This window comes from Symsagittifera roscoffensis, chromosome 5, assembly GCF_963678635.1.
Source record: "Symsagittifera roscoffensis chromosome 5, txSymRosc1.1, whole genome shotgun sequence".
NCBI classification, from domain to species: domain Eukaryota; kingdom Metazoa; phylum Xenacoelomorpha; order Acoela; family Convolutidae; genus Symsagittifera; species Symsagittifera roscoffensis.
Window position 1 is genome coordinate 51,379,961 of NC_087066.1, and position 27,378 is coordinate 51,407,338.

The 27,378-nt window shown below is 32.3% G+C and overlaps 1 protein-coding gene across 1 annotated transcript; it reads right to left on the reverse strand.

Annotated features, from left to right (window-relative positions):
- Positions 1-16,542: 16,542 nt before the first annotated feature.
- LOC134846777 (uncharacterized) lies at positions 16,543-21,139 on the reverse strand. Its single transcript, XM_063864168.1, has 3 exons — positions 20,453-21,139; positions 17,176-17,520; positions 16,543-16,783 (listed from the first exon to the last, which is right to left on the reverse strand). The coding sequence occupies exons 1-3, from the start codon at positions 20,809-20,811 to the stop codon at positions 16,543-16,545; spliced, it is 945 nt and encodes a 314-aa protein (XP_063720238.1). The 5' UTR covers positions 20,812-21,139.
- Between the last annotated feature and the right edge of the window lie 6,239 nt (positions 21,140-27,378).

Below are 27,378 nucleotides of genomic sequence, written 5' to 3' on the forward strand. Positions count from 1 at the left end.
AGTTGTAATAATCTTTCGATATAACTTTTGGTAGAAAAATTCGCGGTCCAATCTATTTTTATTTCCTTTTTAAACTTGTGAATAGTGTGCTTTCTTTTCGGAAAAAGTTGCTGTAAATGTATAACCTGTCAGTGTTGTTGCTCGGGCTTTCGAGCTTAGTGTTTTATCGAATGAAACGTCAATTGAGTTGTTTATTAACTTTGGTTCACCGTGAGGTTCTTTGTTAGTTACCCAATTTGCAGGACGTTCTGTGGTTGTTGGGTTATTAAAAGGGTTTTCTCTAATTTGTTCTGATGTGGGGGTTGAACCTAAGGAATCTGATGGAATGTTTGTAGTGCTTTGTTGTGAAGCAGTTGGAGGTGTATCTGGTAGTGTGATACTTGAAAGGTCTAAGGGATTTGATGTTGGTGATTGAGGTATGTTAAATTGAACTCTGGGAGTTTGAAAAATTCAATTTCGTCTTGCATGTATAATTTGTCTATTTATTTCGAGTGTGTTCTAGTTTTGACTGATGTGTCTTACTCTGTTAAGATGTTGTTGTAGATGTGAGTGGATGTTATAGATTGGTTTGTACTGCGGTTCGCTTAAAGGTGCTTGGTGAACAACTGGTTGTAATGGTTCAGATAATCGTGCGTGTCTTTCTTCAAAAGTATAGGGATTGTCTTGGAAAGAAATGCAAGTAGCTGATCGGGGGTTTTTGGTGCTTGTGGGTGCTGTTGGTTTTTCTTGGGATGTATTCGGTGGGGACTGGTGTGTGGGTTGTTGATTAGCATTTTTGAAAAATTTCTAAGAGTGGAATTTTTTATGATGAAAATTTTTGCTTGTTCCAATATTCTTCAATGAAAAGAAACAAGAAAATGGTAGCTAATGTGAATGTGATCATTGCCTTTTTTAGACACTGACATATTGTCAAATTGAGTGATGTTAAAAAAGTACGAAAAATAACGAATAGTAGAAAAACATCGGTTCTACTAAGTAGATTGCGAAACATTTAATTAGTTATTAAATTATCGTACCTGAGGATGTTCGGTGAACTAAATGTTTTGTTGGTCTATTTTTGAATTCATTTGTCAATCAGTGTGTTGATTCGATTTTTTTTCTGAATTGTTTTGAAAATTTTTTAAACCTGTGAAAGAATATAATTGTGTTATTTCACGGAGTGCGTATTCTTTTGGGTAAAAGGGTAATAGGTTGTTTCGATGTTGAATAATTTCTTTTTTATTTTTGTCAGTTAATTTGTATGTGACATCAGTAGGTTTGTCAATTATTTGATATGGTCCTTTTCGGAGTGGTTGTAGTTTTTCAAAAATTCCTTTCTACGTCGTAAAGTTGGGATTTAAAACAAGTGTTACGATGTTTAAATCTGTTGCTGGTTTATAGCGTGAATTGATTGGTTATTTATGTTTTGCCTTTGTAGCAATTTTTCTGTTATTTTTTGATAAATTTTGTTGTGTTTTTTATATCTTATTAAAATCCATTCGGTATGTGTAGAGGAAGTTAATTTTAAATTTGTGGGTGATGAAAGTGATCTTCATCATGGGTGTGTGTTGGTAAATTATAACAAATTGAATCTTTGTTTGGTTGACAATAACCTTGTGCATTTTTATGGGCGTTTGCTGTAAGCATTATTGGTTTACGTGGTTTTTGGTGAAATACCATTTCTTATGTTGACATTCCTAGTGTTGTTGTAGTTCGTGAATTATATGATAAGGGAAATAATTTTACATCTGTTGACCATTCAGTATATCGTGTATCATTTCCATTAATGATATATCTGAGGTATTCTTGAAATGAACGGTTCATACCTTCGCTTAATCCATTTGACCGAGGTGCATGAGATGTACGTGGTTTGGGTTTAATTTTATATAAGTGGCATAATGTAATAATTTTGTTATTAATGAATTCAGTGCCATTGTCTGTGGCTAGTATTTCGGGTAATCCGAATTTAGCTATCCAGTGTTCGTAGAGTGTTGCCACTTAGTTGGGAAAAGAATACGCGCTCCGTGAAATAACACAATTATATTCTTTCAAAGGTTTAAAAAATTTTCAAAACAATGAGATGATTGTTCTTGATATCGTGAATCGAGATTTGTAGGAAAACTTAGGGGAAAAGTTCATGGTGATATCTGACTTAAAGAAAGTGTTCAAGGAAGGAAAAGTGTTTAGGATAATGTTGATAATGTTGTATCGAATGAAATGTCAACTGGGTTGTTTACTAAAATAGGTTCACCGTGAGGGTATTTGTTAGTTACCCAATATGGAGGACGTTCTGTGGTTGTAGGGTTAATAAAAGGGTTTTCTCTAATTTGTTCTGATGTGGGGGTTGAACCTAAGTAATCTGATGGAATGTTTGAAGTGCTTTGTTGTGAAGCAGTTGGAGGTGTTTCTGGTAGTGTGCTACTCGAAAGGTCTAAGGGATTTGATGTTGGTGATTGAGGTATATTAAATTGAACTTTGGGAGTTTGAAAATTTCAATTTCGTCTGGCATGTATAATTTGTCTATTTATTTCGAGTGTGTTTTGGTTTTGACTGATATGTGTCTTACTCTGCTACGATGTTGTTGTAGATGTGGGTGGATGATATATGTTGGTTCGTATTGCGGTTCGCTTGAAGGTGCTTGGCGAACAACTGGTTGTAATGGTTCAGATAATCGTGCGTGTCTTTCTTCAAAATTATAGGGATCGTCTTGGAAAGAAATGCAAGTAGATGATCGGGGTTTTTGTTACTTGTGGGTGTTATTGGTTTTTGTTGGGATGTATTCGGTGGGGACTGGTGTGTGGGTTGTTGATTAGCATTTTTGAAAAATTTCTAAGAGTGGAATTTTTTATGATGAAAATTTTTGCTTGTTCCAATATTCTTCAATGAAAAGAAACAAGAAAATGGTAGCTAATGTGAATGTGATCATTGCCTTTTTTAAACACTGACATATTGTCATTATGAGTGATGTTAAAATGTAAGAAAAATTACGAATAGTAGAAAAACATCGGTTCTACTAAATAGATTGCGAAACATTTATATAGTTATTAAATTATCGTACTTGAGGAGGTTATCAAGATTTGTGGAAAGGGATATATATACTTCAAAGAGTGAAAAGAAAATTTAAAAAAAAGTTGCAAAAAAAGTGTTACAGGTTGCTCAAGAATTGTGGAAAGGGATATATATATATATATATATATATATATATATATATATATATATATATATATATATACTTCAAAGAGTGAACAGAAAATTAAAAAAAGGTTGCACAAGATTAAGAGAAGATTGATTAAAGTTTTTATGATATCTGTTAAAAGTATTATAAAAAATTTGAAGATGTATGAAAATTTTATGAAAAAGTTTGAAAAGGTTTGTTTAAATTTGGTGAGTGTTGTTGGAAGAAGCATTTAAGAAACGATTTGTTTAGTCATATTTTTTGGGCTAAATTTTAGTGTGGTCGGATTATTTATTGGTTTTTTGACAAGTGGGTTGGTTTTCGTCAAATGTTGTTGAGGGGTTATTTTGAGATGTCGGAGAGATCTTTTTATTTTGTTTTTATTTATGGAATAATTGGGGGTGTCCAAGAAATTTTTGTACTTTAGGCTAAATGATCATGTTCTTTTTGTTCTTTAGGCTAATTTAAAATTTTTACTTGGAGGGTTTTGGAGTGCTTAGTTGGGAAAATATTGTTGATCTTTGTACTACTTGATAGGGGAGGGTTGTAAAAGTGAGATTGTATTTATTTTAGTTGTCTTTTTGTAGCGGTTTGCTTATTTTTGACCTGGAGATCTTGAAGTTACAGTTATAGTTATGCTTAGAGATGAATAAGTGTCTGCAATAAAGTCGTGTCGCTGTAAATAAAGTGGTGATTTGGGATGATTTCAATTGGCTAATTTTGAACTAGATCTACTTGAGTGTTTTTCAGCATGTTTTTTTGAAAATGTGTATTATCAAAATAGTTAAGAAGAAGATAATGAAAAATAAAAAAGAAAGTTGTTTTTTAATTTCATTTTTCTTCAATTTTTTAGATTGTGGAATAGAAGTTTTATAGTTTTTCCGTGGTTTACTTCTAATTCATGATGATTTTCTATGCTCAGATTTTTCTTTTTGATCCTGTGGTAGGATTTTTTCTGTCATTTTTCTTTTTTTTTCTTTCTTTTTGAGATGTTTGTGTTTTTTGTTTAGGGGAAGGGGATGTTCGGTGAACTAATTGTTTTGTTGGTCTATTTCTGAATTCATTTGTCAATCAGTGTGTTGATTCGATTTTTTTTCTGAATTGTTTTGAAAAGTTTTTAAACCTGTGAAAGAATACAATTGTGTTATTTCACGGAGTGCGTATTCTTTTGGGTAAAAGGGTAATAGGTTGTTTCGATGTTGAATAAATTCTTTTTTTATTTTTGTCAGTTAATTTGTATGTGACATCAGTAGGTTTGTCAATTATTTGATATGGTCCTTTTCGGAGTGGTTGTAGTTTTTTAGAAATTCCTTTCTTCGTCGTAAAGTTGGGATTTGAAACAAATGTTACAATTTTTAAATCTGTTGCTGGTTTATAGCGTGAATTGATTGGTTATTTACGTTTTGCCTTTGTTGCAACTTTTTTGTTATTTTTTGATTAATTTCGTTGTGTTTTTTATATCTTTTTAAAATCCATTCGGTATGTGTAGAGGAAGTTAATTTTAAATTTGTGGGTGATGAAAGTGATCTTCATCATGGGTGTGTGTTGGTAAATTATAACAAATTGAATCTTTGTTTGGTTGACAATAACCTTGTGCATTTTTATGGGCGTTTGCTGTAAACATTATTGTCTTACGTGGTTTTTGGTTAAATACCATTTCTTATGTTGACATTCCTAGTGTTGTTGTAGTTCGTGAATTATATGATAACGGAAATAATTTTACATCTGTTGACCATTCAGTATATCGTGTATCATTTCCATTAATGATATATCTGAGGTATTCTTGAAATGAACGGTTCATACCTTCGCTTAATCCATTTGACCGAGGTGCATGAGATGTACGTGGTTTGGGTTTAATGTTATATAAGTGGCATAATGTAATAATTTCGTTGTTAATGATTTCAGTGCCATTGTCTGTGACTAGTATTTCGGGTAATCCAAATTCAGCTATCCATTGTTCCTAGAATCTTGTATATGCATAGTAAGCATTTCAATGGGGTACTGGATTAAGCTCTATATAGTGGTGAATTACCATTATATATGAGTTTCCTTCTGAGGATGGTGAAATTGGTCCTTTTGTGTCAAATGATATTCTTTGAGTAAAATATAGACTTTGTCCTTTAAAATCTTGTTTCTCTGCGATTTGTTTTTGATTTGGATAGGGTTTATTTAATTGACATATTTTACAATCATTGCATTATACTTTGATCCAAATTGGTGCATTGGGGAAAAAAAATTTTGGATAAAGTTAGTATATGATTTTTCTGATCCTGAATGTCCTTTAGTATGTAAGGCGTGTGAAGTGTTGAATGCTATTAACATCATACTTAAAGGGAAACATGGTACTTTAAAATCAGGTGTTTGATATTCTAAAATGACTGTGTTTTCATTTATAGTGGTATTATTGAATTTTCTGAAGTATCTAAGGAGTGTTTTGTTTCCTAAGATTGTGGTATCAGCTTTTGTTGTTTAAGTTTTGTATTTGTGCCATGATTTTAGCTGTCTGATGACAGGATCAAGGTTTTGATTTTTCTGTAATAAATCTAGTGTGATTTTTTCTGTTGTTGTTTGTGTGATTTTTTCTAGTGTGATTTTTTTAAATGTTTTCTACTTCGATTTTTGATAGGGGTATGGTGTCAAGTGGGTCATGTAGGTTAAAAACTTGATTTATCGTGTGTTTTGAATCGTTTGGTAACCGTCCTGATAAATTTTTTGGTTCTGTTATGTTTTCTTTTTCTATTAAAGGGAACGGGTCCTTTTTATGTGGTTATTGTATAATTTTTTTTGTTGAGTATTATTTTTGATCCAATGTGAATATGGAATCGCCTTGAATATAGATTTGCCTAATAAATCAACTTCATAATGGTTTTTTTGACAATCTAAATAGAGTGGAAAATGTTGTAAATTGTTTATTTGTGATTGTTCTATGTCAGTTTTTACTGCGTATCTATATTGTAATCGTGGTGAAGTTTCATTTTGTGGTATTTCAATTATTGTTTTTCTTGTTAGCAGTAAATAAAACTGTTGGATGTTTTGATCCAAGTATCAAAAATTCATATTCTGTTAGAGTGTGTATGATAGCTGTGAATTCTCTCATAAGAATAGAGAGTCGTAGTTCAGCTTGTGTAAATAGGCGAAAATTTGCTGATATAAGATTCATTTTATTTGTTCCATTGCGGCCTTGTAATAATGCTGCACCGATGCAAAAATTTGAAGCATCGCACATTGCATAAAATGGTTGGTTAGGATCTGGGATTGTGTTTGAAATTTTTTCGATGAGAAGTTTTTTTATTTTTTCAAACCGTGTTTGATGTTCTGTTGTCCATTCAAAATTGTTGATGTCTAAGAATGTTATAAAAGGGTCTTAAATATAATTGCATTTTATAGACGTATTTACTTAAGAAATTCAACATTCCAAGAAACTCTTGGACTTTCTTTTTGTTGGTAGGTGTTTGAAATTTTTAAATTGCATCAATTTGTGATTTTAGTGGAGTTATAGTGTCTTTTTCTATGATATGTCCAAGAAATTTTACGCGTGTTAAGAAAAAAATTTGATTTATCTGGGGCTGCTCCATGTTTTCGTTCTGTAAAATTTGATGATTTTTTTCTAGAACTATAAACTTTTCATTTTTTGTTTATAATTGCATTAAGACATCGTCTAAGTAGGTGATTGCATTTTTACTGAGTATGAGTGGTCAAAAATTTTTATTCATGAAAGCTGAGAAAACTGCTGGTCCTATAGATATGTCATAGAATAATCTTTTAAATTCGTATTGTTGATTTCCAATAACGAATTGTTTTAATCGTCGTGCTCGTTCATCTAATGGCATTTGGTTATATACACTATTCATGTCTTCGGTTGTGAAATCTGCGGTTGTGAAATGTTTACCGTTTTTTTTTTGTTTAAGTTACTTGGATTGGTTCTATGGGTCAATTACATTTGGATTCATTAATGAGTGAATTGAGATATCTAGCGTCTAGAACTATTTTTATTGATTCTCCTTTGGCAAGGATAATAACAGGGTTAATAAAGGTGTTTCCCCTGATTGTTCTACTTTATTCACTGGAGATGTAATTTCGTATTGTTCTAGAATGTCAAGTAATCTATTAACTTTGTCGGGTAAGTGATGGTACTTTGCTTGCTCTTTGTTTTTTGAAAATTGTCTCAGGTTTCAGAGGTAAATGTAGTGGTGAATTTATTTTTCCAACGTTAGATTTAGATGATGCATAAACTGTTGGATATCTTAACAGTAAATCGGCTAATTTTTCAAATTCAATTTGTGCTAATTGAGAGTGTTGAAAATTGAACATTGTCAAGAACTTTTGTTGTTGTACTGTATTGTGTGATATTTTGAATGTTGGTTTAAAATAAGGTGTTTTCGTGAAATAGTCTGTGTTCTTTTTTCATTGCTTATTATATTATTTATTGATAATCCTTCATCGAGAATTGTTGATTGACATACGTCTAGTAGTTGTAATATATTATTTACTCTGTACGCTACTTCTTTCGTGCGGGAAGTTGTTGCATTAGTTTCACAATATCCTAGTAGTCCTAAATTTAGGGTAATTTTGTATGGTGAATTGCTATATAAATGTAGAGAAATAATGTCGAGTTTGAGTTTTTCATGTATTTTATGGATGAAATTGTTACTCTAAAAAATTTGTGAATCGGTCTAAATTCAAAGTCAGACATATAGAGATGTTGTCTGTTTTGATTTTGGTCGTACTGGTGAATTTATTTAATCGGAAATTCGTAAATGTATCCTGAGAGTGGTTTAGGATGTTTTTTTTCTTTATTATAGATATTATAGATGGGGTAAAATTTTGAAAAGAATGGTGGTTTTTTGTTCATTCTTTGGAAGAATGTTAAAGCGGTGTTTTGCATTCTTGTATATTTATCTTTTATAATAATTTTACTGTCTAATATATTAATAGTTGGTATGTATTTTGTGATGAATGGAACTCCAATGATAATATATTTTATATCTGTGATATGGATTATTTGTTTAAATGGTTAATTGAGAAGTTTATTTTGTTCCATTGTTTTGGTGGGAACGAGGAAAAATTGAACTTTTCCATAGTTTGTTAAGGTTGAGGTTTGTGCTGTTGCTAGTCTACTGGCTGTTTCTACAGGTGTTAGTTTCGGATTCAGAGTTTTGATTTCATTCCAAGTTGGTAATTTATGATATTCGATTCTGCTCCAGAGTTTAATAAAAAATCTATTTCATGGTCTGATGGTTCAAGTTCTTTACTTTTTAAACTTTCTAAAAGAAAGGAGATTGTCCAAAATTTTTTCTTTTGGTGGTTTTTTCGGTATATTTTGGTAAATTTGACTTGTACTAGAACATGGCTTCTGTTATTTTTCAGGTTGTTGTATTGTCGTTATTTCATTTACTATTTGTTCGATTGGTATGTTTTTAATTCTAGGTCTTGTGTGATAGTCTAAAAGGAATTCCAATTGATTTTCGTAAATATGTGATTGAAAAGGTTGTTCTTATGTTACGGTTACATAGTCATTTTCAACTTTTAGCATTGTGACTAAACTTGTGTTTTCTGTATCACTTTCACTGTCTGTTGATTCAAAATCAATGTGATTTAGTTGTAATTCAGTAATTTCTGTGTTATCAGTACCAGGGGGTTCTGAATTTGTTTCTTCAGTCGTTTGTACTTGATTTATTTGTCTCTGATGTTTTGGTGTATTGCTTCTTTTTTTATTTTGAGAGTCTGTGTTGTTTCTATTAGGTGATTGAGAGTAGTTTCTTTGTCTATTGTTATAGTTTGAACTCCTATTTTGTGAATTTTCTCGTGATCTATTTTGATAATTGTTATAATTAGATCTTTGCTGATTTGATCTGTTCTTTGAGAAATCTCGTGATCGAATATTATATCGTTGATTTTGATTATTTGAAAAGCTTCTGTTTCTATTGTTGGAATAATTTCTGTGTCTATTGTACGATGAGTTTCTTGATCTATCATTTGAATATTGTCTATTCCTAGAATGTGAATGGGAGCTGGTATTAAACGATTAGTTTGGTCTATTTGAGATTGATCGTGAATAATTATTCCGATATTGAGTATTTCGACTGTGTGATCGACTATATCTGTGATTTCTTGTTGCTGTAAATAATATGGTAGTGGGATTTCATTTTGCATTTGTGTTTGTTGATAAGAATTTTTACTGGCAGGTTTCTGTATTTGTATTGTTTGATAGGGTCGTGTCTTAGTTGGGTTTTGCGTTTGCAATGAATGGTGAGTTTGTGTACTAGCTAAGTGTTGTGGGTAAGAATTTGTTTTTTGAGATGCTTGACTTGGTCGAGGTTGCTGCACACGATATTCCTAAGTATATGGTATAAAAATATCTGGTTGATAGTAGTCATCAACAACTAATGATAAATAGTTAGGTGTATAATAAGGTGTTTTATGTTTATTTTGTTTTTGTTGTTTATTGTTTTTATTCTGTTGAAAAAATGGATAATTTTCATCTTGGTCTTGTGAAGTTCGTGGATAGTCATGAAAATTTACTTAAGTTGTTGTTGGTTGTTGAGTTTTTTGTCTTTGTAAAAACAAATGAGTTTGAGTATTTGGACGAGAATGTTTAGATGTTTGTGGTCTATTTACATAGTTATAATTGTGTTCTGCAAAGTTGTTCCTAGTGAATGTTCTTTGTTTTTGTATTGGTTTCGTCATTGGTCTAAATGGTTGATAATTCATATGTGGGTATTTTGTGACAACGGTGGGTTCAACCGTTGATTGTAATGTTACCTGTAATATTGGATTTTTGAGTCTTGGAGCTGTAAGATTTGAATGTATTGGTGAAATGCTTTGTTGTGTTGTTGTTAATACTGTTGTAACTACGTCTTCATTTGTGAAATGTGATGGTGTTTGAATTTCTTGTTGTGTGAGGTTCCTAGTTCCATTCAGGTTTTCTTGTTGTATGAGGGTTGAGTTTAAACTATTATTTCCTGTTCTATCGGGTAGAAATGACTTATAGTTTAAAGGTGTTTCATCAGTTGTGAGTGGATTTACCTTAATATAATCTTTGTTGATGGAAATTGTGCTAATTGCTTGACTTGAAATGCTTGTTGGTTTGTCGAAGAATAGTGAATGAGATCATTCAGGGTCCCAAACATAATATGATTGTCCTGCTAATACAGTGTCATCAGCTGGCTTTTGGAGTCTGAAATTCTTTCTTGCTTTTGAGATTAAATCAAGATTATGTGTGAATAAATCAATGATAAACGATGCCAAGATTTTTTTGTAAAACGTGTTTAACGTTGTTTTGTGAAACGTTGTTACTAGTTAAATTTTCACGGATTGTATTCAAATATTCAGAAAATTTTGCGATTTCATGTCTTACAATTGTATGTTTTGATGTTTGAACTGGTGAAGTTCCTTGGGATTCTAGTTTTTCTAATATAGATAGATAGCCATAAACTATTTGAAATACTTCAATAGTAAATATTGAATTTGCTCTTTGTGAATTTTGGTGTTGTATATTTTTTATATATTCTGTGAATACTTTTGAAAACTAAATATCCACGTCGTCTGTTTGGAGTAGATATCTACCATGGAATTTACTTGGTGTCTGTTTTTCAATGATATAGATTCCGTACTGTTGTGTTAAGTTACATATTTCTTTGAGGTAGTGGTCGATAACTTGTCTTTTGATATTTACTTCTGGAAATTCTGCTGTGCATGGACTAACTCTTCTTTCAAATAAATTTGCGATTAGATTTTGACAAAATTGTGTTTGTCCTCTATCATCAGTGAGTGAATTAATTAAAAATGGGAAGATGAAGTTTTCATCTTCGCTTTCTTCATTTTGACTCATTTTTGTGCTTTTTAACTGTTAATTTGTAGTTTTCAATGTGTTTTGTTGGTTGATTCCAATTGTATAGACCTACTGGTTTGTTTTTGTATGTCTTTCTATTCTTCGTTATTCTTGTATTGATGATTGTGATGTGGTTTCTGAGTCAGAAAAATATAATGTATCATTAACTTGGTAGTTTTTATTTACGGAGTTTTTTAGTCTGTAAAGTTCTTCTGAATGACTTAGTTCTGATTCGGAGACTGCGTTTCTTCGTTTTGAAAAGCTTCTTCGTGTAATCTGTCTTTGTTTGCTTAGAATTTTTCTTGTGATTGTTTGTCGTTTTGTTCTTGTGTATTCTATTGACTGTGTGTGTGGAGTGATTATGAGGTCATATTTTTCGTTGTTTAATTCACAATTGTGTATCATGATTGTTTGTTTATATTTCCTAAATTGTTTTGTGACATAAGGTTTAGGATGACGGATGCAATATTTGGATTAGTGATTTTTAATGCTTAAACTGTTAGTTCTTACAATTTTTTTGGGTTAGCCTAACTTGGTTCATATGCTTCAGGGTTGGAGAGAAGGTATATATTGATTCCTGAGAATGATTGTTACTTTTTTGTGACTAGTATAAGTTAACGTGTTAACTTTTTTTAATCTTACTTAGGGGTAGTGAGTGTGTTCAAAGGTTGGATAATAGTAAATCGATCCACAAGGCTCAGGTATAATTAGAACTCAAGTAGTTCGTTTGATACTATTTTAAACTTATTAAGTTTAAGTATTATCCTGGGTCAGGTAAGAGAGGGGGGGGGGGGGGGTCAAGTGAAGGATGAATAACCGAAGTTCTTCACTTTTTATCCTAATTAGAATGGTTAGTGTGATTTAATAATTTCTATTAGTCTTAGGTCTTAAGAAAAGGTTGGATAGTGAATCGACGTTTGAGGTCGTTAGACCCTTTGCTAAATGTGTGGGGGAGAAGAAAATTGTTCTTTTTGATTTAAGGATAAGCCTTGATGATCAGAATACAAAATTAATGAGATTATTTTTAAATTAGGTAAAAGTGGATTAAAGATCCAAAGAAAGCCTTGATGATCTTTTAAGTTTAAAAGGTTTGATGTAAGTGAAAATAAGAAATAGGATAGGTTAGGCCTCCATGTTTTAAATGAACTTTAGTTTATAAAAAGTTTTAGTTTGTTTGTTTTTAATGATGTTAGTGGATTTATGATTTGCTGTTATGTTTTAGGTGATGAAGTTGAGATGAAGAGATAATTTATATATTACTAACACTTTGTGAGATTACTAACTAATTTTTAATTTTTTTTTTAATAAACATTTTTTCTAGATATCTTTTTAAAATTACTGCAGATTAAAGGCAACGACTAGGAATGTTTTTATCAGTCGTTATTGTAAAATAATAGGTTTAGCGCTTGTGATTGTCGGTGAAAATTTTTCTTTAAGGATACTATTTTTGCAAATGAAAATCTAAATTCATTGCTAATAAAACTCTAATTATAAAAGTTTGTGTTGGCTTTTGCCGTACGACAATGAAACTTATGGGTAAGATCCGTTGTAGTCGTATATCGTCTCTTGTCCGAGGTCGTTCTCCAATACCGGGTAGTTCTCGTGTCGTTCGGAATAATGGCTCTGATCTATTGAGTCGTAGAAACATTTCAATTAAATTATTATCGTGTAGCGTTTTTGAGAATGTTTGTCTACGTCTAATCTGTTTTTGGTTAGTTCTAAGCTATTTTATTCCTTAAGGTCTTATTCGAGACTTATGGTCGCACCAGATGGTTTGGGACTTATCTCTAACTCATAGAGTAATTTCAGATAGGGTACACCGTCTGCTCGTCACGCTATCTTTTTTTCGGCCGGATAGATTCGTGCAACTTCTTAGTCTAATACCGATCTTAATCTTACTCTTATATCTCTTAGTCTCAATAGATCTAGAGTATTTTGGTTTTGTTACGAGTCGGCCTCTTGGAAAAGGCAACTAAGTTATAAGTTAAATTCAATATGCTCTGGTGCTGAAATTACAAGTAATTTCAGTACTTACAAATAAGTGGGTTGTTAGTTAGATGGAGTGTGATTGGTTAGTCTTTAATATTTTATAGGGATAAAATATCTAATTTATAACCAATAATAATATATAGTTTGGATCGGGTTCCAGAACCTATGGTGCTGTAGGTGTTACTTGAAATAATTTTTTTTTTGATTATCCAGATTTTGTTGAACTTCTGTTTTTGAGAAGAGGGAAGGAATATGAGCTTAAACTATAAAAAATTATACTGATACGTTAGTATCGTATCAATACCGAAATAGGATTTTAAAATAATATTTATTGGCAGTGGATTTATAAGGCGTTATCCTCTATTCACTCACTCCGCTGAGAAAGGGAGCCTGAAAATGAAAAAAAAAAAACTGTACAGTTTTTCTCGAAACCGGAGAACAACTAATTAGGCTTTAACATGGCACCGCACTCTTGATCCCCTTGACGAGTTTATTTTGAAATCGCCAAACAGGCCTCTCAATCTAAAAAGCCCTTGCTTATCACAAAAAGAAACAAAATAACCGGCCAAAAACTGCTCAAAATTCTATTTGCCATAATATATCACCCAATTCCAATCATATCTGAATTCGAAACTGGTTTCTATGCTGTGCTGAAGTCATAATTTCTAGATTTTTTATCTAGAATGTTTTATACTACAATCAAACACTTAGTTAAACTTAAACTTTTGACTCTTATTTGAATAAATCGGGGGTGTAACCAGGGGCGGATTTAGGGGGCGGGGATTCGGACCTTTCCCTCCCTCACGGATTCGACCCCCCTGACTACCCAAAGGGTCCCCCTTTGTACTGTTTTGAAAAATTCATTTTTGGTGAGGGACCCTGAAACTTTTCTAATATATACTAATTTTGAGGGGGGAGCGCGCGCCGAAAAAAACGCATTTTTTTTGGTAAAATCTTTCCAAAATGTGCCTAAAAACGCTTTTTTTTGGTCTGTTTTTTTTTACAAAAGTTCATTCGATCAAAATAAATTGTTGAAGTTGTCGCAATCAATTAAAAAATTATCTCGGTTTTTATGCATAAGGTTGTCTAGAGAGTTAAACACTATATAATTAATTAGAGAGTTAAATAGTGTCCGTATTCGCACAGAAATTAATTTTTTGTTATTTCGTGTTAAATTTTTTGTCTTATTACATTGTTCTCGACTTCTTATATTAGAGAGTAATTTCAGCAGTTCGTGTACTTGTAATTCACTGATTGAGCAATTTCCATGCGTTTTTCTTATTTTCCTTATTTCTTGTGTTTTTTGAAGCGATATGAATTTCGAATGTAAAAATTTTGTTGTATTTTTCAAAGCGGTCATATTGGCAAATCCGTATACTAAAACACCGTAATGATTTATTTGTTATTTGAAGTGCTTGTAAATTCTAATGAGGACAGATGAGCTGAGAAACTGTCGTGTTTGATAAAAACATGTATTTGAAGTGATTGCATTTTTTTCTTACTGATTCCTTATGTTGTTTGAAGGTAAAATTTTGAATCAAAAATAGTCACAGGTATTTGACTGTAGTTTTTAGTTCTATCCTGTTATGATTGCAGGTATAACTTTCAAATTTTAATTCCATTGGTAATCATTATTTGGGTTTTACCTTTGTTTGTTGTAAGTCAATTACTTTCCATCCTTTCTGATTTTAATTCCAAACCTGTTCTGAGTTCTTTAGTTTTGTTGAGTGGTCCAAAGATATTTGGGTCATCCGCATAAAGAAAACATTCACTGTGATGTGGTATGTTGGAAAATTCATTGCTATAAATAAGAATAAGCAGGGGACCCAAAACAGAACCTTGAGGTACACCACAATGAAGCTTCTCTGTGGTTGAACAATTGTTCCAATGAAAGACATACTAGTTTCTATTGCTGAGGTAACGTTTCAGGAAATTGAGAGGAACACCTCTGAGCCAGTAAAGGCGACACGTATCGAAAGCCTTAGATATATCTAAGGGTGTGCAGTGCGCCAATTTATCAGTATTTTTGATTACAATAAGAACTTCTATAGTTTCCAGAATATCATCAAATGTAGAGCATTTGTTGCAAAATCTAAACTGGTTTTTTGCTCAAGACGTCAAACTTATTGAAAAAAAATGTTTATTCGGTTCGATAACATTTTACCAAAATCTTTTTCTAAAACTGGAATTTTAGAAATAGGTCTATAATTATAAGGAAAATACTTGTCTCTTTCTTTGAAAAAAGAAGCTAGTTTTGCTGTTTTAAGACAACTGGGATAAGCTGCTTCCTTGATAACCTGGTTAAGAATACTGATCAAATGAGCTGTTACAATTGGGATAACATTTTAAATAGGCAATTTGAGAGACCCAAGTCAACTTCAAACTTTTTGTAGGGCAGTTGCTTTAGTGTGTCATAAACTTCCTGTTTATCAATATGTGACAAGAAGACAGAATTTGTATTTGCAATAATTTTGGAAAAACTCTTCTGTTTTTCAAATCCAGATGACAAAGCAGGACCGATTGTGACGAAGTAGTCGTTCAATTTTTGTTCAGTTATAGGTTTTTCTTCGGTATTTGAACGTTTTTTTTATCGCCTTAACTTTTTTCTCATAATCAAAAATAAAATTTATTGGGTTGTCCAGTGTTTTCAAAGAATAGGCGATGGTTAAAACCTTCTTAATTTTCTGCTAATATTTTTTTTACTTGGACAGTTCGCTTTAGCAATCACATTTTTAGCCCTCATAGTTTTGATATCATTCGTTCTCCAGCTTTTTTTGATTTTGTTTTTCTTCTTGACAATGGTTACATTGCATCCAGTGTTGTGAACTTGCTGCTGCAGTACCAATTGCATTATCTTCAAACTCAATTTCGATTAGTTTTTTTTGTATAAACCAGTTGAACTCAAATTTGAATTCCTGCTTTTGAAGTTTTTCTTAATTTCTACAATTAAAATCTTCCTTTTCACATTTTTTATGAGTCCAATGCTGAAGTTTTTGAACACCATAAAGATCAGTGGTTGTGTGTTCAATAGTTTTAGTGGTGCATGGAAAATATGCAAAGGGCAAATCTATGGCTGTTCGAGAGTTCTTTGTATTACGCGTGCTGTCATTTGGCCCAGATATCAGATTAAAATCAAGCAGTTTCATTTTTTCGATGAGTTGCGTGCTATTTTGTGTCACAACAGATAAATCTATGTCAAAGTTTCTATATATTTTATATTTATTTTTAGTGTCAGTTTTTAATTCCAACTTATGGGTCAAAAAAATTTCATGAAAATTCTCATTTTTTGCTTTGGAAGACTTATGAACCGCAGTTAGAAACAATTTCTGTTTGTTACAGATCGTCGAGTAAATGATCGGAAGTATAATAGTTTTCTTTTAATTTGATTTCAAGGAGTCGATATCTTGAAGGTGGTAAGAAAGTTGTTTTGTTAGAAACTATTAATTCGATCGCCGAAAACTGACTGAATCAAAACAACCACCACAAGCATAAATATTGCGTTTTCTCGGAAAGTCGGAACAAAAACTCAGGACATCAACTATGTCGAGAGTTCAAGGTGATTCAATTTTCACGTCAGATAACAAAGAACGTTCGCACGCTTTGATCCACTCCCATCGAAATCGTTGATGTGGAATTTGTATTGAGGACCAAACATGTGACACAGATAGCCTACATGGTTTTCTGCTTCAAGACCGTTAGGCTCGCCGACTGCCCAGTTGGTCAAGTTCACCTCTCTCCCAGTGAGCTGGTCCACCCACTTTCCCTCCTCTACTGAATCAGAAAAAGCGAGCCAGTACCACCCAGCATATCTGAACAAATTAATCGATTCATTATTCAGGCGCCCATTTCATTTGACACGGTAATTTTTTTGACATTGATTTCCATTATTTCTAACTCTTTATTTTCGGTATTAACAAGCTTTTACCTTAAATTAAGAAAATGAAAACTGAATGCAAAACGAGGTTTTTCCAAAAATCAACGTATTACAAATTAAAATTTCAATTACAAAGCAAAACTAATTAGAGTTGGTTTTTTCTCTCGTCGCTAAAACAGCCTTTTTAAAATGCTTTTTGGAGATTAATTAAATCAAGGAAAAAAACACCGTAGGACAAGTTTCTTACCAGTCTGTGACAGTTGTCGAAATAAATTAAAGCGCCATTGACGGTTTTAAAGCTCGCATAACTGTTGCGTGTGGACTAACATTTTCGAAGGTGGGACTGTATTCACTGCCTGCTCCACTTCTCGGGTGTAATAGTTGGGCAAAAACCCTCCCATTCCTTCGCAATACTCTTTCGCGTCTTCGTAGATCATTGTTTCACTGGCAACGTGCACAGCTTTGAAGCCTAGGCTGTTGGGTCCTGCCGCTCTCCAGATATCTGGATTCAAACAAGCGCCTTTTATTTCGGTTAGTTCGGGCTTGTTTGGGTCGCAACGACACTGGAATCCGCCGATGACTGAGTCATCGCAAATTTGAGTCCTGTGACATGGGTTGTCGACATTGGGACATTGTTCTTTACCTGTCAGGATTATGTGGTCAGCCACGTCTCTGATAAAAACAATTTAAAAAATCAATTTGATAAAGAGGAATTGGCTATAAGCTGTCAATTCATCGCTCATCAGTCTGAGGGTGATTTCCATTTTCGCTATTATTCATTTTCAGTACCAAAATTACCAAAACTCCCTAAACTTCCATTGTAATTCTTGGTTTTTTTACTCCCATACTATGGAAGGTAGTTTTCGAGAAAACTCAAATTGTTACTCTTAGATAAAACAGGATTACATTTTTATATTTTTATGATGTTTTTTTTGAGATGCATAGGAAAGTTCACTAAAAATTTTTTTTTCAAGAACTGCTTGGCGAATTTTAAAAAAATAGTACCAATGGAAAGACCCACAAATACATTATGTGCCTGCATATTGCCCTAGTCTCTTCACCTCATTTCACTTCCAACGGCCTTCTAAATGGGGAATTTTTTTGATTTTTCTGCGAAACTACACCGCCAAATCTGAGATTAATAGTTCAATCGAAAAAAAAACAGTTAACGGAGATATCCGCTGCTATTCATAAAACTGGTCTTTCCCGAGATTATCGGGTCTCTATATTGAAATTAGTCATAGGATCCTTTCTTGCTCGCAGCTAAAAGCTCAATTGATTTTCGACTTTTGCAACTCAAATCGATTAACAGCACTTTGAAATTACTTGCACAAGAAAACAAGGACAACCCGTTACTGTGCAAGTAGCACAGAACGTTCCGACCAGTCTTAAAAAATAGAAAAAATGTTGTCTCAAGTTGGTTTCGTTTTTTTTCTTCATGTTGTGATAAAAAAAATCTGAACAAAAATTAAAACTCAGGCATATTTGAGATTCATAGTAAAATAGGTCAATTGGAAAAAAAATTTGAAAAAAACTCAAGTTTTTGATACCAAAATTTCAAGTTTTTGATTCTGAAATTTGCGCTAAAAACCTCCAAAAATACCTTTATATGAGAAAAATTATTTTTTCACGGCTTAAATTAAGCTTAAATAAGCTATTGCAATCACTAACTATCTTCCTATTTAGCTCGAAATTAAACCAAAAATCAAAAACTTCATACCGGTTTTTCTCAACATTGTAAGAACTCTTGTGATGTTTTAAATCCGTTCAAATCAAGACTGAAAGGGCTCCAATATCAACCCTGTCCGATGATTATTTGTGGTAGCTGATCTTACGTGGAAAACAAAAAGAAAAAACTAAATTACACCTGAATACAAAGTTCCTTCCCATTTTCAATGGTCGGAACAATAACCCCACTCACAAGCAGGCAGATTTCGTGGCGGCTCTTTCCCACTACCCCACCTTTCAAAATATCGATTTTTATGTTTGTTTTACGTGTTGTGCGATGCGTGATAATACGATGTAAAATATGAAGAACAAATATATTCACAGTTGTCAATTTGTTCACCATGCCAAATTTCATTGCATTTGACGTGAAATAAGCTTTTCAAAATTGAATTTGAAGGGAGACTGGAAGAGAGGCTTCGTGGCTTCACGACAGATTATATGATCACCCAAGTTCCAGTTTTACCATTTGTTATCTTTTATGATCTGGAGCCTTATGAAAACTTACCAAATATATCATAAAATTTTCTTTTTTCACCGCACCTCACATTATCATTCATTACAAAATCATTCAAAAATTAAAAAAATTTGTCGACCTTTGTTTTAGTTCTCCTAAATAATTATAAAGACACGAAATTTTTGAAAAAATAAGCCAAAAAAGGAGTTTTTAGGCAGTTTTTGGAAAATTTTGACCAAAAACTCGCTTTTTTGGCACGCGCTACCCCTCAAATTATGTATATATAAGCACCAAAGGCGCCTTAAAAAAAAATTAGGGGCCATAATCAAAAATGGATATCTCAAAATACTACAAAGGGGACAACCTTTGGGTCGGTAGGTGGTCGAATTCCTGAGGGGGGGAGGGACGCTTTAGAAAGTTTAGCAATTCTCGAACAAGTTTAAATTTTTCTCTCGCTTGCCGATTTTGAATAAGTAGTGCCATTAGAAGACCGGCTACTCACATACATACTTGTTTATTCCGCCATTGTCTTTCTATCATACCACACGTTCAAAAATTTCAATGGGGGGAGTTTTTAACCAATTTGCTTGGATTTTCTCATTTTCTCAAACAGTATCCGGCCAAATCTGAGATAGAGGGTTCAATTGAAAAAACTGGTTGCGGCATCTTCCCTCCATCTTCCCTAGAAAAATAAGGGCTTCACCGCTGATACATGGATTATCCCAATTATCAGTTCTTTAGACGGAACCCTTTGTTCTAGATTTGAGAGGGTGGGTTTTGAGAAAAGTCATAAAATTTCACAAAAACTGTCAATTGTCAAAAAATGCCCATTTCCTACCCTGAAGGAAATAACCATTTGGCGAAGCCGCTGAAGCCTGAAGGACAATCTCAGCCAATTCTTTCGATTGAACTTTTTTTTTTCAGGTAGGAAGAAAGTGATACCAACGGAAGATCTTTCCGTTGGTATCACTTTCTTTAAAAACCGGTGAATTAGTGTAGAGAAAAACTAATTTTTTTTGGGGGAAAGGCGAAAAAAATACAAACGTCAAAACAGTATAGATTAAAAACAACAAATGCCAAACATTTTCATGATACCAATTTTCATTGAACCGGATTGTTGCAAGTTGATCCTTTCCGTAGTTAAATAGTCTCAGTCCGAATCTCAAATACAGCTCTTATCTATATAAACACTAAGAATCTTGACAAACATAGAGTATCTCATTTGCTTCCAAAAACGCATTCGAAATCAACACAGATGATTAGGATCTTAAACCTAGACCCTGATAGTTTGAAAAATACTTAATTGGAAAAAAAAAACTAGGAGATGAATTGAAATGATTCTTAATCAAATCATCAGTAATTTAATGCTCCGAAAGGTTCGAGCAACGCGCAGCTTTAGGTCCATTTAATTTCTCAACTTACTTGCATTTTTCTTTCGACCGCCCATACACTTGACACATCTTCACATTGTCAAAGTCTTCTATCTCGACATGAGTAATGTCCTTTTTGGTCAAAATCAACCCGCAGAAATTACCTTCGGCACAATACAAATAAGAGTCAGCCTTGATCATCGATGCTTTGTAGTGACAGCCTGATTCTGACTTCCCTGTATAGTAAATATTCAACAGTTGTTTTCCGAACTGCTTCGGCACTGAGATTCCACAACTGAACAAGTTATTCCTGCATTCGGATTCGATTTCAAGCGCCCAAGTGACATAAATGTCAAAAAGAAGAAAACTGATTAGAAATTTAACTCGGCTTGTGAAAGTTTTAGCTGTCATTTTGTTCTTACGACCAAGTAATGCAATTGAAAATGTTCTTTACTAGGTTTCAAAGATCTTCCCTTTAATGTGATATAACGAAGCAGGTGTTTTAAGTCAATCATCTAATAGATATAAAACATATATCCGGATGGAGAACTTTTTGATTAAAGAGAATTTTTGTTACTAAATGAAGTGAACATACGCAAAAAAAGTTCCAACACAGCAGGACAATCTATTATTTAAACGCAATGATGAATCCTCCGCAGACGGAGGGCTTAAGAAGCTGATTTTATGCAGATAACGACTAACGAAACTCGTTCAGTATATTGTTATGACTCTGAATGAACCTTTCAGAGTCGTTTAATTTTAAAAAGCATGCGCGATATTGTCAATAGTTGAATTGGTAATGCCGAATTGAAAGGAGCTCTTTAACTAAACTTATAACATAACGAATCTCGGCTCTTACCCATTACAACAACATATCGAAGCAAACTAAAACTCCTAAAACACTAAAACTCCTATAACATTTTTTATAAAAAAATTCCCCGTTTCACAAATAACTGGGTTATTGAAGTGACTATTTCTGAAGTAGGCAGAAAAAATGTGCCATATTCTGATGATATAAATCAATGAGTTTGGTTGATTTTTGTTCATGCATGTTTTCGTGATTTAAATAAGTTTTACTGAGTTTTGGACTGAACAAGCTCAGGGGCGGATCTAGAATTTTCTCGAGGGTGCGTGGTTTTTCAAGAAAACTATTGAAAAAATTTTGTCGACCTATTTTTTAGGTCAACTAAATTGATTTTTTGACTTGTCCCAAATCACTAAAAAGATTCTATTTTACCAAATTTTCTGCGCCTCAGGTAAAATTAAAAAAAAAACAGTCCAAAACAGGGGCTGTTTTTTGCCCCCCCCTCCCGCTAAATACGCCCCTGAACAAGCTACCCCGTAGTGACAAAAATGGATAAAAATCGATTATCTATAAAAAATATAAACAAATTTTAGATTTGTTGTACTTTTATATAGTAAAACTTCGATTATGTAGTTTTGATAATTGATTATAATGCTTTTTGTTTTGCAGAAGTTTTATACTCAATATCTTCATTATCTAATCATTGCCAAAACTTTCTTAAACTGTTTTTCTGTATCCAATTTTATGCATAATATAAACAGATTATATACATAATAACTAAAGATTATCTACAGATTATCTACAGATTATCTACAGATTATCTACAGAATAGATACTGATTATATACAGATATACTATAGATTTTCTCAAAATTCTCACCAATGAGATAGAATGAGTAAATTGAAATAAAATTAAAATGTGAGCCTTTTATTGAAATTTTTTTGTACTGATGTTTGATCTCAAAAAATGTTATCTTTCTTATTGTGTAAATAAATTGCAGCAGAAAGCAAATTGCTCTATATTACTTTTCTAAATTTTCATCTCAATGTTTATCATTTTGGCCAACAATTATGAGGAAAAAACTGCTTGGAGTTTTACCAGCTATTTTATGGTTCAAAATTTGTTGCAACATTTCGAACCAAAGTTAGAGTCTTAATACAAGTCAATTCATTTGGTTCAGAAATATGAAGGTAAATAGAGTCATTTAGTAGTCTTCTTTCTGTTTCTTGCTCGCAGCTGAAAGCTCAATTGATTTTTGAGTTTTGCTACCCAAATCGATTAACAGCACGTTAAAATTACTGAAACAAGAAAACAAGGACCACCGGTTACTGTGCAAGTAGCACAGAATGTTCCGACCACAGTCTTGAAAAATACAAAAATATTTTCTCAAGTTGGTGTCGTTTTTTTTTCTTCATGTTGCGAAAAAAAATCTGTACAAAAAAATAAAACTTAGGAATATTTGAGATTCATATAAAAATAGGTCATTTGGAGAAAAAAAATTTTGAAAAAAAATTTCAATGTTTTTAAAAAATTTTCGCGGAAATTTTTTGAATTATCAAGTTTTTGAATTCAAAAGTTGCGCTAAAAACCTCCAAAAATACCTTTATATGAGTGAAATTTATTTTTCACTGCTTAAATTTAACTTAAATAGGCTATTGCATTTACTAACTACCTTCTTAATTAGCTTAAAATTAAACCAAAAATCAAAAACTTTAAACCGGTTTTTCTCAACATTGTAAAAACTTTTGTGATATTTTAACGCCGTTCGAATCAAGATTGAAAGGGTTCCAATATCAATTCTGTCCGATGATTATTTGTGATAGCTGATCTTGCGTGGAAAACAAAATTAAAAAGTTAAAACACACTCGAATACAAAATTCATCCAAATTTTCAATGGTCGGAACAATTACCCCACTCACAAGCAGGCAGATTTCATGGCGGCTCTTTTCCACTACCAGCACCTTTAAAAATATCAATTTTTATGTTTGTTTTGCGTGTTGTTATGGCTAAATGCGTGATGTTATATTCCGGTTGTCATTTTGTTCACCATGCCAATTTTCATGCATTTCGAGTTAACCTCCTTTTTTCCCAGAGTAGGAAGATAGTCTGAGAAACTACAAAAATTGCGTCAAACATTCTTTCACTGATTTTTTCGAAGGCCATAGAAACTTGAGTAAAACAAAAAGAGACTAGGAGAACATGCAGGCACACAGAATAAAATCAGATCTTTCTGTTGATATTACTTTCTTTAAAAACGGGTAAGTTAGTGTTTGAGAAAAATTAATTTATTTTGTAAAAAGCGAAAAAAAAACACTCAAAAAATAGATTAAAAACAACAAACGCAAAATGTTTTCATAAAGACAATTTTCATTGAGCAGGAATGTTGGTCCTTTCTGTATTGAAATAGTCTCAGTCCGAATCTCAAATACAGCTCTAATCTGTATAAACACTAAGAATCTTGACAAACAAAGATAATCTCATTTGCTTCCAAAAACGCATTTGAAATCAACACAGATGTCTAGGATCTCAAACCTAGACCCTGTTAATTGGAAAAATGTTTAAATTGAAAAAACTCTAGGAGAAGAATTGAAACGAGTCTTAATCTGTTCCAAAACAGTCCAATTTCATGCATACTATAAACAGATTATATACACATCATCTACAGATTATCTACAAATTATCTACAGAAAAGATACTGAGTATATACAAATTATATACAGATTTTCTACAGACTATATAATTTTATATACTCAGATTTTCTACAGATAGACTACAGATTTTCTCAACATTCTCACCAATGAGATAGAATGAGTATACTGAAATAAAATTATAATTTTAGCTTTTTATTGAAATTTTTGTACTGATGTTTGATCTCAAAAAATGTTATCTTTTTTATTGTGTAAATTGGTTGCAGCAGAAAGTAAATTGCTCAATATTACTTTCCAAATTGGAGTTTTACCAGCTATTTTATGGTTCAAAATTTTTTGCAACTTTTTAAACAAAAATTAGACTCTTAATACAGGTCAATTCATTTGGTTCAGAAATCTAAAGGTAAATAGGGTCAATTAGAAGTTTTCTTTCGTAAATAAAACAAAGGGTAACTTTGATAACTTTTGTGGTTTACAGCACCAATTTTTACAAGTTACGTCATGAATACAACCAAACTCTTAACGAAAATTCAACTTATTTCAAAATTTCATAGCTTATATAGCTTCATTGCACTTTTTTCCGCTGACCGAATTGTTGTAAGAAGTAACATGTTCATAGCATAAATGGCTTCAAAAGAAAAACATAAGCCTTAAGTCTTCCGATTTTTACAACTTGATTTTTCTCAGTTTTTCTTTGCTCGAGTGGCTCAAAAAACATCCAAACTTTGCCATTCGATTCGCTTCTCTAAACAATTTAAAATACTCTAAAGTTTCCTTGCTTCAATTGCGTGCTGAAAAAAAAACTGATTTTTCCAGATCAGTTCATTGTATGAAATAACTTGAAATGTTCCTGTTTTTCCTTGCGTGAAGAACCTAAATAGAAAAACTGGAATAACTCACCATCCAGTTTCAAATAACTAGTAACATTTCTAAATTTCATCGCTTGGACTCAGTAGAAAAACGTCAACATCTCGCCATTCGATCAGCATCATGAACTAACTTGAAACGTTTCAAAATTTTTTATCTTAAATAGCGTACGTTTTTTTGCCACCCGAATTAATACAACTTGTCATCATCAGGTTTCCCGCCATCTAGTTTCATATAGTTTGAAAACTTTGAAGGTTTTTTGTTCGATTGGCTCAAAAGAAAAACTTCAATTTCTCGTTATTCGATTCGCTGTATGAAACAACTTGAAACAGTTCAAATTTTCTTAGCGTGCCTCGTTTGATGAAATGTACATGACTTTTTCACGGACCGATTTTTCATATAAGGTAATCTGAAGTACCTAAACTTTTGTTCAAGGTTTGATAAGGTTCAATGAAAAAATTCAATTTTTCTTTATCCGATTCGCAGCGTTTTAAAGTTTCATTGCTTGATTAATTTGCTTTGAAAAATTTGTGTTTCCTTTGCGTAGTGATTTTGCCTGTAAACTAACTTGATTTATTTTCAATTTTTTAGGTACGTTGCTGAGAAACATTTGATTTCTTCACGGACATATTGACTGTTTGAAAGAAGTTGAAAAATTTCAATTTTTCTTGGTTTGATTGGCCTCGGTTGAAAACTTTGAACAATTAACCCATTGATTTTGATAACTTGAAAATTTTCAATTTCTGTGGCTGATTGGCTCAATAAAATACGTCAACTTCTCGCCATTTGAGTCGCTTCATGACTTAACTTACAATATTTCAAAGTTTCATAAATTGAATAGCTTGATGGAAAAATGAGTCGGTCTGAAAATGAGTCGATTGGAAAAATGAGTCGGTCTAAAAACTTGACTTGTTTCAAAAACTATAGCTTGAAAACCTTGCTCGAAAAAACTCGAATTTTTCACGTACCGATTCGCTGTATAGAAAAAATTGATGTGCCTCAAATTTTGATAGCCTAAATAGCTTTTTGATAAGAACTTGAGATTTTAAGAAAATACATTGATTGATTGGCTCAATGGAAAATCTTCATCGTTTCGCCGCTCGATTTGCTTCATAAAATCAATGGAAAAAATTCAAAATTTTATAGTTGAACAAGTTGCTGAGAAAAATTTGAAGTTTTTGGATATTGGTCCAGCCTAAAAAAAGTTTGACATCTTTGATAGATTTCTAGTTTGAAAACATTGCTCGAAGAAAATTGACGTTTTTACGCAGCGATTCGCTGTATAGAAAAATTGGAATTATATCAAGTTTTTGTAGCTTAAATAGCTTAGTCATAAGAACAAGAAATAGATTTTTCATTGATTCAAAGCATGAAAACCTTGCTTGAAAAAGACTTGTGTTTTTTCATGGACCATATCTGAAACATCTCGATTTTTTATAGCTTGAACAGCCTTCTAAGAGGAGCTACAGTTTTCGAAAAACGATTTGCCTAAAATTTTTTTCATCTTTCATAGGTTCATGGCTTGAAAACTTTTGATTTTTTCTTGGACCGATTTGTTGTATGAAACATCTTAAAATTTCCCAAAAATGTTGATTGTTTGAATGGCTTCAATAGAAAGTTTTAAATATTTTGCCATCCGTTCTGCATCCTTTCAAAATTTCATAGCTTGAAAAGCTCGCATAGAAAAACATAATTATGATGCAAACTGATTCTGTCTGTAAAATCACTTGATTTATTTCAAAGTTTCTTTATCGTTTGATTGGCTCAACAGAAAAATTTCAGCTTTTCGGCGTTCAGCTTCATCAATTAGCTTAAATTAGTTCAAAATTTCATAACTTGATACTTGAACAGTTTGCCGATAACACTTGAATTTTTTGAAGAATGATTTGGTCTAAAAAAACTGGCTTTTCTCATAGTTTCATAACTTGAAAACTTTGGTTGAAATTAGATTCATCTTTTCATAACATCAGCGATTGAATGGCTTAAATTTAATGTAAAATTTTTGCCATCCGATTTTTTAAAAATTAGAGTATTTCAAAGTTTCATCGCTTGAAGAGCTCTCTTCAAAAACCTTCAAATTTTCGCCGTTTGATTCGCTCCATAGAAATTTTAGTTTTTTTTGCTATCCGGCTTTATATAACTTGAAATATTGGAAATTTTCATCGCTTCATTGGCTCAAAAAACTTTAATTTCTCGTTATTCGGTTCGCATCATGAAGTAATTTGAACTATTTCAAGAAGACTCCGCTCAAAAAATTAGAAGTTTGCTAAATATTATAGCTTGAAAAACGTGCTTAAGAAACTTAATTTTTTTTTCGAACTGATCCTGTCTGTAAAACTATCTGACTCAGTTCGAAATCAGTTTAATTGACTTCAATTTCTTGCGATTTGATTCGCTTCATAAAATGGCTTGAATCAATTCTAAATTGCATAGCTTGAGTAGCTTGGGTAGCGGAGAAAAACTTGATCTTTTTACGAACGTTTTGGTTGTTTGAAAAAACTTGAAAAACTTCGATATTTCTAAATTTGATTGGCTTAAGTGAAAAATTGAATTCAGTTTCATTGCTCGGTGTTTCAGTTTGATTGCTCGCTGAGAAATACTTGAAACTTTTGAGAAACGATTTGGTTTAAGAAAAATTATTTATTTTTCATATGTTCC